The sequence below is a fragment of the Oculina patagonica genome, chromosome 5, assembly GCF_052425735.1.
Source record: "Oculina patagonica isolate OP01 chromosome 5, crgOcupat, whole genome shotgun sequence".
NCBI classification, from domain to species: domain Eukaryota; kingdom Metazoa; phylum Cnidaria; class Anthozoa; order Scleractinia; family Oculinidae; genus Oculina; species Oculina patagonica.
In genome coordinates, this window is record NC_135762.1 from 33184119 (window position 1) to 33201533 (window position 17415).

The 17415-nt window shown below is 39.2% G+C and overlaps 3 protein-coding genes and 1 pseudogene across 3 annotated transcripts; 1 reads left to right on the forward strand and 3 right to left on the reverse strand.

The window, feature by feature from the left end:
• Positions 1–229: 229 nt before the first annotated feature.
• Positions 230–3658, reverse strand: LOC144655153 (zinc metalloproteinase nas-15-like). The gene is made up of 7 exons (XM_078515364.1): positions 3586–3658; positions 3022–3195; positions 2388–2511; positions 1934–2025; positions 1024–1107; positions 438–580; positions 230–325 (listed from the first exon to the last, which is right to left on the reverse strand). Exons 1-7 carry the CDS (start codon positions 3656–3658, stop codon positions 230–232), a joined length of 786 nt encoding a protein of 261 aa, XP_078371490.1.
• Positions 3659–6584: 2926 nt separating this feature from the next.
• Positions 6585–11660, reverse strand: LOC144655154 (zinc metalloproteinase nas-15-like). The gene is made up of 9 exons (XM_078515365.1): positions 11588–11660; positions 11445–11464; positions 10616–10832; positions 9971–10094; positions 9475–9566; positions 8795–8878; positions 7750–7892; positions 7183–7270; positions 6585–6699 (listed from the first exon to the last, which is right to left on the reverse strand). The coding sequence occupies exons 1-9, from the start codon at positions 11658–11660 to the stop codon at positions 6593–6595; spliced, it is 948 nt and encodes a 315-aa protein (XP_078371491.1). The 3' UTR covers positions 6585–6592.
• A 1493-nt stretch (positions 11661–13153) lies between these two features.
• Positions 13154–14930, reverse strand: LOC144653778 (short-chain-enoyl-CoA hydratase-like). The gene is made up of 2 exons (XM_078513879.1): positions 14828–14930; positions 13154–14308 (listed from the first exon to the last, which is right to left on the reverse strand). The coding sequence occupies exon 2, from the start codon at positions 14286–14288 to the stop codon at positions 13446–13448; it is 843 nt and encodes a 280-aa protein (XP_078370005.1). The 5' UTR covers positions 14289–14308; positions 14828–14930; the 3' UTR covers positions 13154–13445.
• A 1428-nt stretch (positions 14931–16358) lies between these two features.
• Positions 16359–17192, forward strand: LOC144655155 (NAD(P)H-hydrate epimerase pseudogene; annotated as a pseudogene).
• Positions 17193–17415: the final 223 nt, after the last annotated feature.

The window sequence follows — 17415 nt, forward strand, 5'->3', positions numbered from 1 at the left end:
TACTGGCTTTAATTGTTTCTTAAATTAAAACTTCGAAAACCACATCTTTTTAAACTTCATTGTTGGCTTTTTCGTTCGCTCTCATGCCTACATGATCACACATGACAAGACAGCAAATATGATTTTGCTTCAGTTATCTTCGAAATAAAAGAACCAAGAGTGCATGATAGTCTTTCACCTATTTCATATTTCAAAGTTGTAACAAGTATCGTTATATAACATGTTAAATTTACGCACCGAAGGTGTTTTCAGCACTGCATTTGTAAAGCAGATTCATCTGAAGAACATCCACAGCGCTGGGGCCAGTCCGCTGACCAATAACAACCTACAACGAAATTTTAAAGACCACGTTATTAAGATTTTTCTGATCCCTAACGGACATAAGACTGATGTGAACAGTCTTTTTTTAAATCTTTCTCATCTATTTAATATTTTACCCCACTTGTCTTGGGTACAATTGTTGGTTTTCCATTTTTGGAGAAATATTTTCCTCCATAGTGCATAACACTGCCATAATCATACGGAGTGCCAAGAGTATTGATGGTGGATGCAGTGTACTTTTTGAAGTTTCCAGCTTTCCCTAAAAAAAAAAAAGAAATGCAGATCAGACAGTTGTCCCGTCAGTTGTTGTATTCAAGAGAGTGTTCAGCTTCAACCTGCAGATAAAAGGTAACGCCTTTTCGATATAGGTGCCTTTGCATAGCCCCTGATTCCTTGTCATGTATGTTGAAACTGGTAGTATTGCGTTTTCTTTCCTTAGATAGGATGTTTTTCCATAGCAGGACTAGCAGGTTACCACCAACCCTTCACCTTTATCATATTCTTAGCTTGCTCTTATAGCACAATTATACGCTTGGGTGTAGAGAGGGCACTGTGGATGTAACATGTCTCGCCCAAGAAACAAGAGAAAGAATGTACAAGGATAAACGTGTCGAAACCTGAACTTCACACTCCGGAGTGCAGCGGGAAAAAATACACACTTTGGACACCAAGCTCCACACTTGGAGGGTAGATGATACGTACCATCCTTAATGTTTTCAAAGTGTATGGTCACATAATCATCTCTGTCGGGACGGGACTGTTCATGGTAAAAGCCCAGCGCGTGTGCTGCGAAAAAAAAAAAGAAAAAAGTAAGCGCCAAATTTACCTTTTGTAAGGTTAGCCTTTTCTTTCAATCTTAAGTCAGAAGTTTTAATTGCAATATTTTCCTTCAAGGTTTCTTTAGAAATATAAATAAATAGCTATGTTCATGAAAACGTTAAGATACTAAAGTCAGTAAAGCACTGTTTTATTTGTATCTTAGTCAATCTAAGCCGGCGTGTCATGGCGTGTGTTACATGTAAAGCCTGGTTTTCACTAGCGACGCAAGCACAAGCGCAAGAATAACAGCTCTTATTTCATCGTGAAAACGGCTTCGCATCAATGTTTCAAGCAAAAGCACAAGCGCATTGCAGTTTTATGCTTGTGCTTATGCTTGCGGCAAGAACAAGGAGAAAAATTTGTCCTTTTTGCGTGATTGCACTTATGCTTGCGCTTGTGCTTGTGTCGCTAGTGAAAACCAGACTAAAAACGTGACTGAATTTGTCATGTCATTACATCTTAACATAACAGATAAATTAAAAACTCTATCTCACCTTCTCTGTTATTAATGTCCTATTGCCTAAATATAAAATCATCACAATGATCTGCTTTCAACTAAAAACGCTCTCGAATAAAGGATAATCTGTTCGGCAGTCTTTATTCTTCTCCCTATTCCATTCTTAAGTTCAAGTTTAATACGTTGTCGTGTAAAAAAATATAATTTTATAAATACTGCATTATAAACTAATTATGTTATTATCCAGGATACATGAATGTCCCTGATGGACAAGATCGAGCTGAAGCAGGAGATAAGTTCCTTATTGACCAGCGGTGCATACGTAAACATACGTACCAATTTCGTGCGCCACAGTTCCCATGCGCCAACATCCGCTGCCCAAACTGATCTGCTGCTTCTTGCCAGTTCTGCCAACGCTAGACCAACAGCTACCGGTAGATAGACAAATGAATAAAGAAATACAAAATATAAACTACGCCTGCAATCAAAAACTTCTTTAAGGACGACTTGCAAATTTAAATACAGTGATGAGTTGTTATATTTTCTTTCCTACCTGCCTCCTGCCGTCATCCTTTTTTCGATTTTCTCTCATTTTACCCTCCTACCTCCCTCTTTCCCTTCTTATCGGTGGATTTTCAATAATTTCCATTTGAGAACCATGTACATTTAACGCTGATCCTCAACACAGAAAGATTACGTATGTAATTTCTATTTAATTCTGTGTAGGCACCCTAGAACATATCAAGGTCTCAATGTTTGCGAGATTTGGAAAAAGACAGATATTACGTACCCGGTTCCTTTGAAGAACTCGATATAAGATTCCTCGTTGGTTCTTGGGATGAACCGGATACAAGTTTGACTGCTCCAGGTGATCATTGCTTCTAAGATTGCGTCCATTGCTTTTGACTGAGAAGCTAGTATATAAACGGAAACTCCTTGTAAGTTCAAAATGGATGGCCGTTTTCACACTAGAAGACGAACAAATCGTCTACAGCGTCTAGACGGACGAGTCGTCCTCAAAAAATCGTCTTCCTAGGCGGCCAAATCGACGGACAAATTTAGACGACTTGTACGTCCAAAAATCGTGTCCGTCACGTTTTCACACGGAGAAACAATTTCTCCGTCTCAGACGATTTGTCCGTCTCTATTGTAAAAACGGCCAATGATAATTATTGATGCAGTTACTGGAGCGTGACTTTGACATAGAGTGAGGAGGGGCAAGCTGCAATGGATTGTTCAGATGACGATACAATTCTTACGCTAAGGTCACGTCAAACGACTAAACTAGAAAGTAAAGTTCGCAGCCTTTTATTGACTTAGTCACTCGCACACATTTCGAACCACCTTATATTCCCTAATATATTTCATTCTCGATGAAAAAGCGTGAACCATTCTATTTGCTGAGCAGTTGATCTTGTACTTACGCAGACTGGAGTCAATAGTGTAAGGGACAACACCATTGGGCCAGTGTCGATTCTTTGAGCTGCCACGTGACATCCCGCCATCAACATCAAGTCCAAACTCAGCTGCTAACCGTTGCCCAGGCTCCAGTTTCATGTCTCCCTCAAAAAGGTCTGGGTCAAAGACATCTCCGTTTTCTGTTAAATTAGAAGATTAAAGTTAGAAGATGAAATAGAAGCAATGAACAATTTGTAACGATGTTTTAGTGAAACCAGACTGTTTTGACTGCAGCTCCCGGCCCTATACAACCACAAGGTCTCTTTTAGCCAGGCCTCTATTAGCCATTTTTTTTACAACGCAGCATATAATCAAGCTGTAATTTTTGTTTCGAAATTGTTTAAATATCTCGAATGGAGTTTCGGTGTCATAAAAATAAATTTTGATCAGTTGGTTTTATCATTGAAGAGCACCACATAATTTTCAATCAAAATTTTTGTTATTTGTACAAGTCAATTCAATCAGATCTTGAATCATGCATCTATGAGAGTAGTATTAAACTAAAAATAAGGCCTTATTCAAATGCATACCATCTGCGTTCTCGGCATAAGTGCCAGTAACAGCCAAGCAAAATGCGACTAGAACAGCCAACAGTGTCTTCATGGTGGTGTGCTTGAATCAAAGTGACCAGACCATTTCAGTGGAAGCCTTTATATATTCCCTAACTTAAACGAACCCTAAAACCTGATCAAATACGCCTTGAAAGAATATCTATTCACTTTGCAAAACCAATCTAAAATCGTTTAACGCTTTCAAACGCCATTTCCAGGGTCTATTATGTAACTTTAATGACTACAAACAAAGAGCTTTATAATCAAAGTAACCCTAAAAATCCTGATCAAATACATCTGATGTGTTTAATAAAATCAATTAAAAATCGATAAACTCGGTTTCAAAGGCAGTTTCTAGGATTAATTAGGTATCTCTACTTACAATAGAAGTTAAGATTTTAAACAACTTTTTTGGTTTATGACGAATCTATGCTACTAATTGTCTGTCTAGTCGTGTTGTTAAATCGCCCATAAGAAGTTATTGAAAACAAGATGTCATCAAATACTTTCTGAAATATATTTAAAATAATTCTTGAGAATAAAATACTGAAAAGAATTATTAAAGTGAAAAGCACGTGAACTTGATCACATGTTTATAATATTTTTTATTTATTTTTATTAGAGACTTCACCTTATACCGATTTGTAATTACGATTTTCTTCAATTTCATTTTTTTTTTTGGAACCAGTCGAAGTGACCGTCATATATGTTGTGTTTGTTTCTCGTGACTTCCCTTAATTGACACAGGTATGCTGCAGTGTCAATACATAAGCTACGCGGGAAGACTGCCCCACTGTCAAGAATTCCACCCGGCTTTATACTGAGATATCTGCGAGAAGAACAGAAATTCACGAGAATTCGAACCATCTCGCTCTAGCTTTGATTTTGCGCTCTTACGACACTCAACGTTCCTTATATGTCGGAAATATCTTGTTCCAATGGAATCTGGCCAAAAAACAAAAAAAACAAAAACAAAAAAAACAAGGAACTTCGCAGGGTGATTAGCTCTGTTCTCTTTTCTACAGATAAAACTTCACTTCTGGACTTTTCTGGTTGACTAGTAACAACAAGCAACTGAAATCTTTCTCGTGCTCATTTTTTTAAGACCATATTGGAACCATCAATTAACTGTTAAAGTGTCATAACATGAAGATTTACGCTCGCTTACGTAAGGAATTACGCTTTAACATTGAGTGAAAATACGCTTGCGCACAAGAAAAAAAACTGCATAGTATTTCTTCCACTTAAGCCTGGTTTTCACTAGCGACGCAAGCACAAACGCAAGCACAAGCGCAAGGATAACAGCTTTTATTTTACCGTGAAAACGGTTTCGTTTCAAGCAAAAGCACAAGTGCATTGCATTTTGATGCTTGTGCGTGTGCTTGCCGCAAGCACAAGAACAAGGATCAAAATTTGTCCTTTTTGCGTGCTTGCGCTTGTGCTTGTGCTTAATTGTACTTGCGTCGCTAGTGAAAACCAGGCTTAAGTAAACAGACTCGAAATTGTTATCTTATTTATTTATTGTCTTAATTTTCATTGTCATTTCATTAGTAACTGGCCAAAACAAAACAACTTGAGCTATAATAAAAAAACCCCTGCAAGGATTATTTTTTTTATTGAGAAACCCAAGCTCAAGTAACAAGAATGTACAGAAAAACTTGAACTAAAGGTTGTTATGCACTCTTCTCAAATCGAACAACAATTAGTTCTACAAACCCTTTGGACAATATTTAAAAGGGGTGTTTACGTTTGAGATCAGAGATTGAACGTTTTACCAACAGTTTTTGTAAATGGAATGCGAATTGCAAAAATTCCTCCAACTATTACTAATAAGGGACTGCAATAACTATGTTTCGTTATCTTAATGGGGACTGGGGTTGGGAAGTGGGGAGGGGGTGAGATTGTTATTTCAGTTTTAAGCCTTTCTACCTGGGGTTTTACTTTAAACTGTATTGCACTCCTTTTTAGACCCCCCTCCTCCTCCCGATAATTATTGGAGAGGCCCTTACAAAACGTATGGGTTTCAAGCGCTAGCCAGGAAATTTTGTATGTAAATATTCGGACTTTGAGGACTAAAAAGATCGTCGGGATAAAAGTAAAATAACTCTCAAGAAGAAAGTAGTCAATTCAGGAAACGAGCAGCGCCGACCGGCCGGGTGGAGAAGCCTCAAAACCTTACACAACAAAGCAGTCTGCCGAAACAATTTTTTATATCTTTGGACACCAGTTGCCTAGAAACAAACGGGCGAAGCGCTTAGCCACTCAGTGCTGGTAAACTTTAGGTAAGTTGATTAAGAGAGTTCGAGTTGACCGCCACAAAAAATCCCTGTGAAAAACCAATGTGTCCTTCGAGAACGAATAGAGCTAGTCTTAGTGAAGAGCTGGTTTATGAAGAAATCTCTACTGCTGAAAAGAGTTCAGTTGGATATATTAAAACACACGCACGAACATTGGACCTTTGAATAACATTTATTTCTTGATTGCCGGTAAATACAATTTTCAACTTCATACTAGACTGATTCAATAGCGTAAATTAATCAACATAGATCATTTATTTTGTATTGTCCTTTTTTAAGGAGAACCTGCGGAAAGCAAATTAAAAAAACCATGTTAAATACGTAATTTGAGGTAACACAAGTCTGACATTTATAATTTGTGTTAATTCTTAGTTATAACTAAGCATCCAGCATCATCCAAGTAGGGGGAAAAGCAGTACCTGATGAGCTTTGAATCATCTCTATCATCAACATCATCATCATCATCATCATTAAGCCACAAGAAAAAAGGAAGGAAGAAAGGAGACCTCAGAAGCCACCAGGTTTATCGAAGAGGCCACCTCGATGAAATGGTCACACTGTAGTGAAATAACCGCATATTTGAACAAACTTAAACCTAACGTTCACGAGAAAACACTGGAACCGAAGTGTCAAGCGTGCTACGGTGAATGACATAACTGATATTTTGTATACTTAGACATACCCGCATTTTAACAAAAATTGCAGGTTCGGTTGCATTTTCCTTTCATGTGACTAGTCCAGTGACACCAGCGTGCATTGTTTTTACACCAGATAGGGTATCTGTCTGTACACCAACCTGAGGAAAATAAAAATATATATGGTCGAGACAACAGCAACACTGTTGATAACTTTAGGAACAAGGCAACCTTATTAAATTATTAAATTATTAATTATTATTAATCGAACGAACATGTTTCGACGGTTACATCCGTCATCGTTGTCTTGTTCCTAAAGTTATCAAAAATATATAAACACCGTTAAATTCCGCTAATAAGCCCTCCTCCCGCCTATAACTAAGCCCCCCCCCCGGTTATAGGCGCATCTACCTGGAAACAAAAAAAATACATCCGATTATAAGCCCCCTCCCCCCCCCCGGAGTTAAAAGCCCCCCTCTGCCGAATGACAATATTGAAAGGGCTAGATGTTGCTTTATTATGTATGCGTTTTTAACTTAAAAACGTATTTCGATCGACACCAGGGAGGGGAGAGACAAAATGTTCTCACAGTATATTTTCATTGTGTAATGAAATGTAATGCAGAATTGTACAGCATTACGTACCGAAGGTATCCTTTCCACTGCATTGGTATAGCAGGTTCACTTCCTCAACATCGATGGGGCTTGGTCCACTCCGCTGACCAATAACAGCCTACAAAGAAATACGAGAAGATCGCAATATTTCAGATAGTTATTCTATACCCTAACGGACATGTGACTAATGTGAACAGTAACTAACTTAACAACAGACTTCTTGGTTTATTTTTCTTATTGGTTTATATCACTGTTTAATTAGAGCAGTTTTTAATAGAGTGTCGTAAAAGCGAAAGCAAAGTAATTACTCTGGCAATTTACAAATGACACAGACAATAAGAAATAAATAAAAATAAAAACTCGAAGCAAGTACATGTAGCCGGCAGGAAGCGCAAGAAAACGTGTGCGACACAGACACGATTGTTTTTCTCTTTACTTCTGATGGGCTGCGAAAGTGACGCGAGATTTTTAACCCAAACGCTAAGTGTACTAATGCAAAACCAAAGCAAACGCAAATTACTTTCGACACTCACGTGAAAGAAACATCTTTTTATTCTTTCTTCCATTCTTTTTTTTCCATTTATTTAGTATATTTACCCCACTTGTCTTGGGCACAATTGTCGGTTTTCCGTTTTTAGAGAAGAATTTTCCGCCATAATGCATAACGCTGCCGTAGTCATACGGAGTGCCAAGCTGCAAGATGGTAGAGTATGTGTACTTTTTGAAGTTTCCAGATTTCCCTAAAAGAAAGAAATGCAGATGACTCAGTTGTCCCATCAGTTGAAGATCAGTCAGTTGTCCCTTTTACTTATTTTATCTTTATTCTTGTTTATTTATACAGGAACATCTAGTTAAGCGCACAAGCTATTTTGAACAGAGACCTGATTAAATAATTAATAAATACTAAAGGAAAACACCCGGGGGAGGGCACCCTGGATATTTTTGGGTTGGGGTGTGCCGCTAGGAATTTGAAACCCTTGCCCTATACCAGACCATGTTCAGCTGTTTTGCAACCCTATACTAGAATAAACACCGAAAACCCCTACCCTATCCCAGACTTTTATTTTTTTAGAACTGCATCACTATCAGTGTTTTAAGGAAAACCATCTGTCAACCACGATGCCGCGAGGATTTCATTTACGTTTAGGAAAGCCTCCTTCTCTTCTGAGTTTATATTCCTATTCTGGACTTAATTTGTCATACCACCGATCAGGTCCCCTGCAAATGCTACCCTTTCCTAGACCAAAACTCTCTGATTTCCCTACCCTATCCCAGACTAAACTGCTTGAAAACTATACCCTTCACAGCGGCACATACCTATATAGCTCATATATGGGAGTGCCCCCCGGGGGGGAAACAACACACAAATTACAATACTACAACACTACATGAGTTGATAAATGGACACTCAAGATTATGTTATGACGTTTAAAGAATTGCCTGGTAGGTAAACTTGTCGAAGTCAGATACTGATCTTGTCTCGGACGTTAGCGAGTAATAAGCATGCGCACAATTTTGCACCAGTTTCCTCAAAAAGAGGACTTTTTCAATTTGCAAATAATAGGTATAGCTAACTCGATAGGTTTGACGAGCAAAACGTTAGAAAATCGAGCTCCTTACTTGGAGGGTGGAGAATACGTACCCTTCTGGATGTTTTCGAATTTTATAGTCACATGCTTATCTCTGTCTGGGCGAGACTGTTCATGGTGAAATCCGAGAGCGTGTGCTGCGGAGGAGAAAAAAAAAAACAATTAGGCGCTAAATTCACTCTTTTCTTTCACTTTTTTAACTCGAATATTTAAGCAATTAAAAGTCTTTTTAGTTACTGCAATACAAGTTCTCTCGATTTTTTTAAAAAAACTAAGCGAAGATAAATCGAAAAAGAAACACTTTCAGTAATAGACATGAAAATAAATAGCTATCTAACCCCAACATACTACAGTAAAAAAAACAGTATTTTTCACACACAAAAAAATACGTTTGTATTCTTAGTCAATCTAAGGAGCGCGTTTAAACGTGATTGAAAATGGGTTTCTAAGGACGTCATCAAACCTAAAAAATACATGTAGGCAGAGTAAACATACTTGAACAGATAAAAAACCAACTTAATTTCACCTGCTCTGTAATATCCTATTGCCTTAATCACTAAATATCGATCACAACAAAATCCGTTCAACCCAAAGAGCTCCAGATAAGGGAATCTTTCTGTTATTATCCTGGCCAGAATAAATTTGGTCCCTGATACGTTTTGGACCAGTATCGAGCTGAAGCAGGAGATAAGTACCCCGTATTGACCAGTGGCGAATATATTAACATACGTACCAATTTCGTGCGCCACTGTTCCCTTATACCAGCATCCGCTGGCCAGACTGATCTGCTGCTTTTTGCCAGTTCGTCCGACGTAAGACCAACAGCTAGATAGGCAAATGCAGTCATTCTATTTTACAAACCATGTACAAGTTACAACTATCCAGAACTCAGAGAATTAAGATAGTTTAATTTACTGCCGCTTTATGGAAATGCATATTTGCTATTTTTTGTATGGAGGCCACAGAGAGCAATGGATGGCGAAAGGGGGGTATGAGCCCGGGAGAAAAGGGGTGGGAAATTGGATTCCTAAGGTGGTTAGAACAGACCAAATAAACCTGGGACAAAGACATGGGAACCACCACAGAAAGGGGCGGAAAGCGGGAGAAAAAGGTACGGGGGGGGGGGGGTGGGAGGTTCAGACCGCCCTGTCTCCACCCGCAAAGCATGGTAAAATCTTTACGTCTTTCAGGTTAAAAAAAACTGACAAACAAAAACAACAACTACATACCCGCTTCCTTTAAAGAACTCGATATAACCTTTCTCGTTGGTCCTTTCTACGAATCGAATACAAGTTTTCTTGCTCCAAGTATTCATAGCTGCTCGGATTGCTTGCATTGCTTTTGACTGGGACGCTAGCATATAAAAGGAAACAACTTGTTAGTTCTACATCTACATTTAATTCAGTCGGTAAAATCGTTCAATATCACACCAACTTTTCTTAAAAATATATCACACATGTGAAGCTAAATAAAAGAAATAATAAAATAAAAGTAAATAATTAAAAATAAAAGGGTTTCGTAAAAATTTAAGAAAAAGAATAGAAGTCAAGCTATTGTTACACTGAATGAAACACGACTTTGACAAAGAGTGAGGTTGGGCAGGGCTGCTGTGGAGTATTCAGATTATAAAACAATTCTGACGCTGTAGTCAAGTCAAACGGAATGTTAACAATTGGACAGTTAATAACAGTACCAGATAGAAGTCCTTCGTGAGACGTTTCGTTTGTAAATGATGGTGACGCTCCACGGACAACACAGGCACAAGATTGTAGAAATACTTTTATTAATTTTCCCTTAGAGTTCATTCAGGATGTTTTACGTGTGAGCCATTCTTCTCTAGACATTTAGTTCTAAAGATTGTTCTGTCTACTCACACAAACTGGAGTCAATGGTGTAAGGAACAACTCCATTGGGCCAGTATCGGCTCCTTATGGCCGCACCACGTGACATCTCGCCATCAACATCAAACCCAAATTCAGCTGCCAACCGTTGCCCAGGCTCCAGTTTCATGTCTCCCTCAAAGAGGTCTGGGTCGAAGACATCTTCATTTTCTGTTATATTAGAAATTGAAAGAGGAGCAATGAAGAGACTCTTGGAATGAGGTTGATCATTTTGTTGTGTCTACATCTGCATATTATTATTATTTTTTTTCATAACGCAGCGTAATCAAACTGTATTTTCGTTACGAAATTGTTTAATTGTTCAGTAAGCAGACAAATAAATTAAAGCGGCGAAAGTGTGCGAAAGGGGGGAGGGGGTGGGATTTAGTAACCTGTATTTGTTACCCTTTCAGTACGTACTAAGAAGGTCTGTAGGGAGAATTTGGAAGGGCGGTTTGTTAGAGCGCCAAAGGTGTGATAACATTGCGAAGGCCGAAGGCGCAAGCCGACTAGGGTGATCCAGGGATACGCCTCCCCGGAAAATTTTTTTAAAAAATAATTTGTCCGAGACTTCATAAAAAGGCAGATAAATACGAAACCAGGCAGCCAAAAGCAAAACGTAAAGCATGAACATGAATATTTCTGGAACGTTTTAGTCAGATTGAAAGGACGTAATTTTATTTTTGGCAGTGAAACACGCCTCACCAGGTAAACTGAAATCTTCACCAGAGAGAAATTAGATTGACCAGGGATTTTTTAAAATAATCAGCATTGGCCAGGGAGATAAAAAATCCACCAGGGAGGGCAAATTAAAATAGCCCACCAGGTCAGGTTTAGCCAAGTCTAGTACAGAGGGGTGTAAAATTTTCAATCAAAGTTTGGGTTATACATGTACAAGTCAAATCGATTCAATCAGAGGATTGTAATGCATGGGATATGAGTAATATAAGTAAGGCTAATTCATACCTTCCGCGTTCTCGGCGTAAGTACCAGTAACAGCCAAGCAAAAGGCAACGAGAACAATCAACAGCGACTTCATCGCGATGCGATCGAATCAAAGTTACTAGACAATTTTACTGGAGACCTATATATATTTCCTAACTTAAACGAACCGCAAAACCTGATCAAATACATCTTGAAGGTATCTCTATTCACTTTCGCAAAACCAATCTAAAATCATTTTACGCTTTCAAACGCCATTTCTAGGGTCTATTATTTAACCTTACTGACCCAACTAAAGTGCTTCAAAATCAAAGTACCCCCACCAAGCTGTTCAAATACATCTGAAGTGTTTTATAAAACCAATAAAAAATCGATTAACGTGGTTTCAAAGGCAGTTTCAAGGATTTATTAGGTATCTATACAGCTGTACGATGAATCAATTAAAAATTGTTTAACGGTTTTAAACAGCTTCTTCGGTTTATTACTCATCTTCAAACAGTCTGTCTATAGCTAGACCTTTTTTCGTTAAACCGCCCGCAAATCAGTATTTATTGAAAAAAAAATGTCATCAAATACTTCTCGAAATATAAAAAAAGAAATATAAAAAAAAAGAATTGAACTGAAAAACACAAGGCGGCTACTGTCCGTCCCGCCGCCCGCCACGCTTTCGCTGTCACTCAGAGGCGTAGCGTTGCGTGACGGGAGAGACTAGAAAGGGCCAGAACTAAACTGAGGTCTTTCAAGAAAACACGAGTTGTTTGTTGGCGGTTTGATGGCCGTGGTATCCAGGCAAATTTTCTCAATAGAAGAAATCTCGCCTGTGAATAGCGCCGATGATGTACATAATGAAAACCTCAGCGTAAGGGACAGACCATTATTTTTTTGGAGGGGGGGGGGGGGGGGAAAAAAAAAAAAAAAAATATTTTTGGGGGGGGGAGAAAGACAAAATAAATTGTTTGCAAACACGATATGTATAACAAGAAAATAGTAAGAATTTCGAAAAAAAATGTTTGCAGAGGTTACATAAACTAAAAAAAAAAAAGTTTGCAAAGGAAAATTTTTCATCCCCCCCACTCCAAGAAAATAATGGTCCGTCCCTAAAATGATTTTATCATTTCTTTATCATTTCGTGACCTACTGTAGAAGTCTACATTGGGAGCTCAAGCTGACAACTGTTGACAGCTTAGACGGCAGGTTTCTTTGTTTTTTTTTTTTCGCATTTTTTTTTAAAATCGGCCACCGAATTTAAATTCTTTTATTTGTAAAAGCGCAGATGAGGGTCGTATTTGAAGATAGGTTTGTTGACATATTTTAAGCACTAAAGTAAACAGTTCTCTGTAAAATCGGCTCTAGTTTTTTTTGGCTCTTTTATGTCACGATGTTAAATTTAAATTCATTTTTCTGATGAGCAAAATCACTTCTCACCTCGAACTAGTAATTTACTAAGAAAGAAAAACCTTTAAAGATGTAATTAAAACCGAAAATAACAAGATGGATTGTTACAATTGAGAAAAATACGAGCCACAAACTTGACCAATTGGCCATTTAATTTTTAAGTCCATGACTCAGCCCCATAATCCGCCGACACGACGAAAATACGGATTTGAATTTTAATCTTCTTTACCATACATTAAAGGTCTTATAAAAACTAATCCAACAAATCTCGTAATAAAACTCAAATTACGGTTGTGAAGTCAGTTTTATTTAATCATAACAAATAAAGAAGCTACATAAAATATCTATAAACTGAATTTACACAGCGAATACTTAATTGATGCAGCTGCAATGTCCAGAAGTTGAATGTATGAACTTTTCAATTTTTCAACGATAAACGAGCTATGAAGAAAAACAACCGTGTTAATAACATCGTTTACTGTGTGTGCTATTGTACCCCTTGGAGGTCCATCACTCCTTTGTCCCAGTTCTTCTGGGTTTCCAGATCATTCTGTATGCCTTGTTCCTTTCCAAAGGCAAACCTCTTGGCGGCAGGAGTCTGGGACATAGCCTGTCCCAGCTGGTATGCTTCTATCTTCAAACCTTCTTCAATAGGCGTCTCCACTGCACTCAATACGCATCTCTTGCACGCCGTAATCGAGCCTGCAGGGAATTTAGCTATGCGATTAGCCAGCTCTTCCACAAACGGCCCAATCTCGTCAGGGTTTAGTGCTCGGTTGATGCTTCCATAACGCTCTGCAAGGTCAGCATCGAAGTCGTGAGCCCCCAGAATGATCTCCATGGCGCGACCCATACCGACTTGGCGCGCAAGTCGCTGCGTTCCTCCACCGCATGGCACTATCCCCATACCAACTTCCATCTGCATAAACACTGCTCTACCTCGTGCGGCGAAACGCATGTCACAGGCCTGCATGAACTCGTGTCCACCCCCACGGGCCATTCCCTCCACCTTGGCAATAGTGGCTTGAGGAAGTGTGCTGATGCGCTGTAGGACCTGCTGCAGGTATAGTATAGGCTCGTCCATGGAGCGTTCACTGGCTGGGATCTCACACAACATGTCAATGTCTGCGTGACAGACAAAGATGTCCGGATGGGCAGATTGAAAGACCACGACCTTGACGGAACGATCAGGCTCCAAAGCTTCAGCTAAACGATTCAGGTCATCAAGCATCGGTTTGCCTTGCACATTTACTGGCGGGAAGTCAAATGTGACCCAGGCGACGCCTTCCCTTATCTCGACTTTAAACGTAGTGTAACCTTCGTAAGACATGGTAATTAGGCTTGTTCAATCTATGCAAATAAAATTCGGAGATAAATGCACATTGTTAGTGTTGACATGTTGTAAAAACGAACTGTTTATTCACAGTTTGATCTGATAAAGCAAGAAAATATGAGCATTTTCTCTTGGATAAAACTCAGGCCACTTGTAAGTTCATTCTGTATATTGGCAAGACCCTGGCAACAAACGAGCGTCGCGCTAAAGGCTTCGCGCATTGATGCATGGCCGTTCAGTCGTTGTAAACCAGAGAGAGTTAGTCAACCATCACAGTGCTGTGAAAACCAATACATTGTCCTTTCACAGTTTATCGCCATAAAGCTAAGGTCAATATCAAGCTTTCGTATTTTAAGAAGCCGGCTTGTTTGCAAGAAAACACTGATGCATTTTAGCTTCACGGGCAATTGGTTCGAGCCCTCTGAAAATGTAATTAAGGATTTAAAAATAGAGTTATTCGACTTATTCGAGCAAAGCGGCAAAGTCCAAGCCCAGCGGTCATACCGAAACCTCTTAGTTAGACGTGTCATACTTACCTTCACGTTGCAGATAAAACGTTAAAGTTGTAGCTTGGCTAACCGGCTGGAAACACTGTGCTCCGACTACCAGTAATCTGGGTGTAGCTACCGGCTATTGATATGCTAACGATGCGCGCGTTGGCATGGGAGACCCTAAAAGGGCAGTCTTAGGTCACGTCACACAAAACAAAGCCTGGGTCCCAAGAGGAGTGTAGCTAAATCCTGGTTTTCACTAGCGACGTAATCACAAGCGCAAGCACAAGCACAAGCACAAGCACAAGCATAACAGCCATTATTTCACCGTGAAAACGACTTCGACTCAAGCATAAGCACAAGCGCAAGCACAAGCACAAGCACAAAGATCAAAATTTTTCCTTTTCTTGTGCTTGCGTTCGTGTGAAAACGAAAAATCGCATAAGCACAAGAAAATTGATGAATGTGTGTCCAGCAGTAATACCAGAAAATACCACATGAAAATTGTTTACGTCTGGCCTTATTTTCTCTTGTAGAAATAAAGTGCGGAAGCCGCGGTTGAGTTGATGAAAAAAAAATCCGAAGTTGTTCCGAAGAGTGTAGGGAATTTAAAGACAAACAAAAAGGCAAAAGCGTGGGCTTGAGTAGTGAAAGAAATGGAAATGACTACTTTTTTCTTTTAAAAATATCTATAACCTCAAATGTTTCGTTTTCTCCTTTTTTGTGGTCGCTTTCGCTTTCATTGTCACAAGAGTCGAGGAGACAACAACACAATACAGTGGAACCTCGATATAACGAAGTGCCAAGAGACTGGTAAAATGTGTTCGTGTTTAAGTAAGACCAAGTCTCATTTCAAGGATTTCCAATTGATTCCAAGTTCCGGCCTTCACTGGATTTTCGAGTAGCACTAAATCTTGCTGACACTGCTCCTTTAAGGTTAACCTGGGGAAACTAGGTTTTCCACGTGTAACCGATTTCCTGAATACGGAAGATTTTGTAAATAAACAGTAGCGATGCAAAAACATGACAAAAACAAAAACTAAAGAATGTGCATAAAATGGTGAACAGTTTCTCTGGAATGGAGTCTGTTTGAGTGTTTAATGTCGGTCTCTTTTTTTCTTGATCAGGAGCATCTCATTAATAAGTTTACCTAAAGCTGTGTATGCAGTAAATGCTCACCGGTGTGTTTCATTCAGTACCTTCAAGAAAAGTTGATTCGAAAATGCTAATACATACGTTAATGATTCCATTTACTCCTGCCTATGGCCCTCCTGCCTGTGACCCCCTTTCTAATAAGGGACAACGTTATTAATTTCCCCCCCCCCACCCCCTTCCCCCCTAGGGACCCCCCAGCTACTCACTGATCACTGACTGATTGCGTCAGTTGCGTGACTATGCGACAAGTTTATAAAGAACAACCGCTGGATAGTGGAATCGTATCGCGGGCATGGCATGGAAGGTTTTCGTTCTTCTTGGTATTTTTAGCAGTTTCACTGCTCTCATGTTATTCCGATTTTCGTCCCTTTGCAGTCGTTTTCCTCGCCAGTTTAAGAGCTTCTGCACAGTTAGGACAACAATGAAATACTTAAACCAAGAAGAGGCCCAAAAGATCGATCAAGAGCTGTTCAATGAGTATTCGTTCAGTGTTGATCAGCTAATGGAGTTAGCTGGATTGAGTGTAGCTGTCGCACTAACCAAGGCTTATCCCAGAGAAGCAAGTCAGCCTAAAGTACTGGTATGTAGTGGCCCTGGAAACAATGGTGGAGATGGATTGGTTGCAGCTAGGCATCTCAAGATGTTCGTAAGTCAATCTGTCTGATTATAATTATGTGGTAAATTTGTGTAATAAAGAATTTTTTTTATAAGCACTGTTAAGTTATATGGGGTACGCACATGCACTCTTGTGGCCAGATGACCAACTTAAAAAAACATTTTCCATACATTTTTAGACACAATGTTGACAATTAAGATTAATAAGTTTCCTAATGGCCCCCAAGTTTAATTTTATTATTACCTCTGGCATCTTGGATAATAATTTTGCAAAAAGCAATTAAGTTAACCTGAAGTATACAAAACTCTAGCTCCAGACCACATTTTGTTACTAGCTGAGTCCATGGGAAAAAATAGGATAAATACCTTGTGAAAAAATCCTCATTTTCTCTGGTCAGGGAGGGATCCAAGAAAATTATTCACAAAAAGGGGACAGATAATTTTTAAATTTCCCAACTGAATGTTGGGCAGTGGGAGGGGGGGGGGGGGAGACAGCCCCCTTGACCCTCCCCCTACATCCCCCTTGACGCTTCCCCTAAATCTGCTTATGCAGAACCCAGAATGCCAGAGTGGCAGGGGTATTTTGCAGAATGCAGTTATTGTAGAGTGTAGAATGATGGTGGTGACGGAACGGCAATAGTATAATGCCCTAACAAACAACTGAATAAAAGCTAACCGCAAGCAAACTGGAGTGATAGCTTACCACGAGCAAACCGGAGTAAAAGCTAACTGCACGCAAGCCGCTGACCATCATTCTGCCTTCTGCGTTCTGTGTTTTACAAAATACACCTGCCAATGCCAGAGTACACAAGTCATGTTGAATTTGTGTACATGTTGTAGTTTATATTTATCTTTAGTTATCT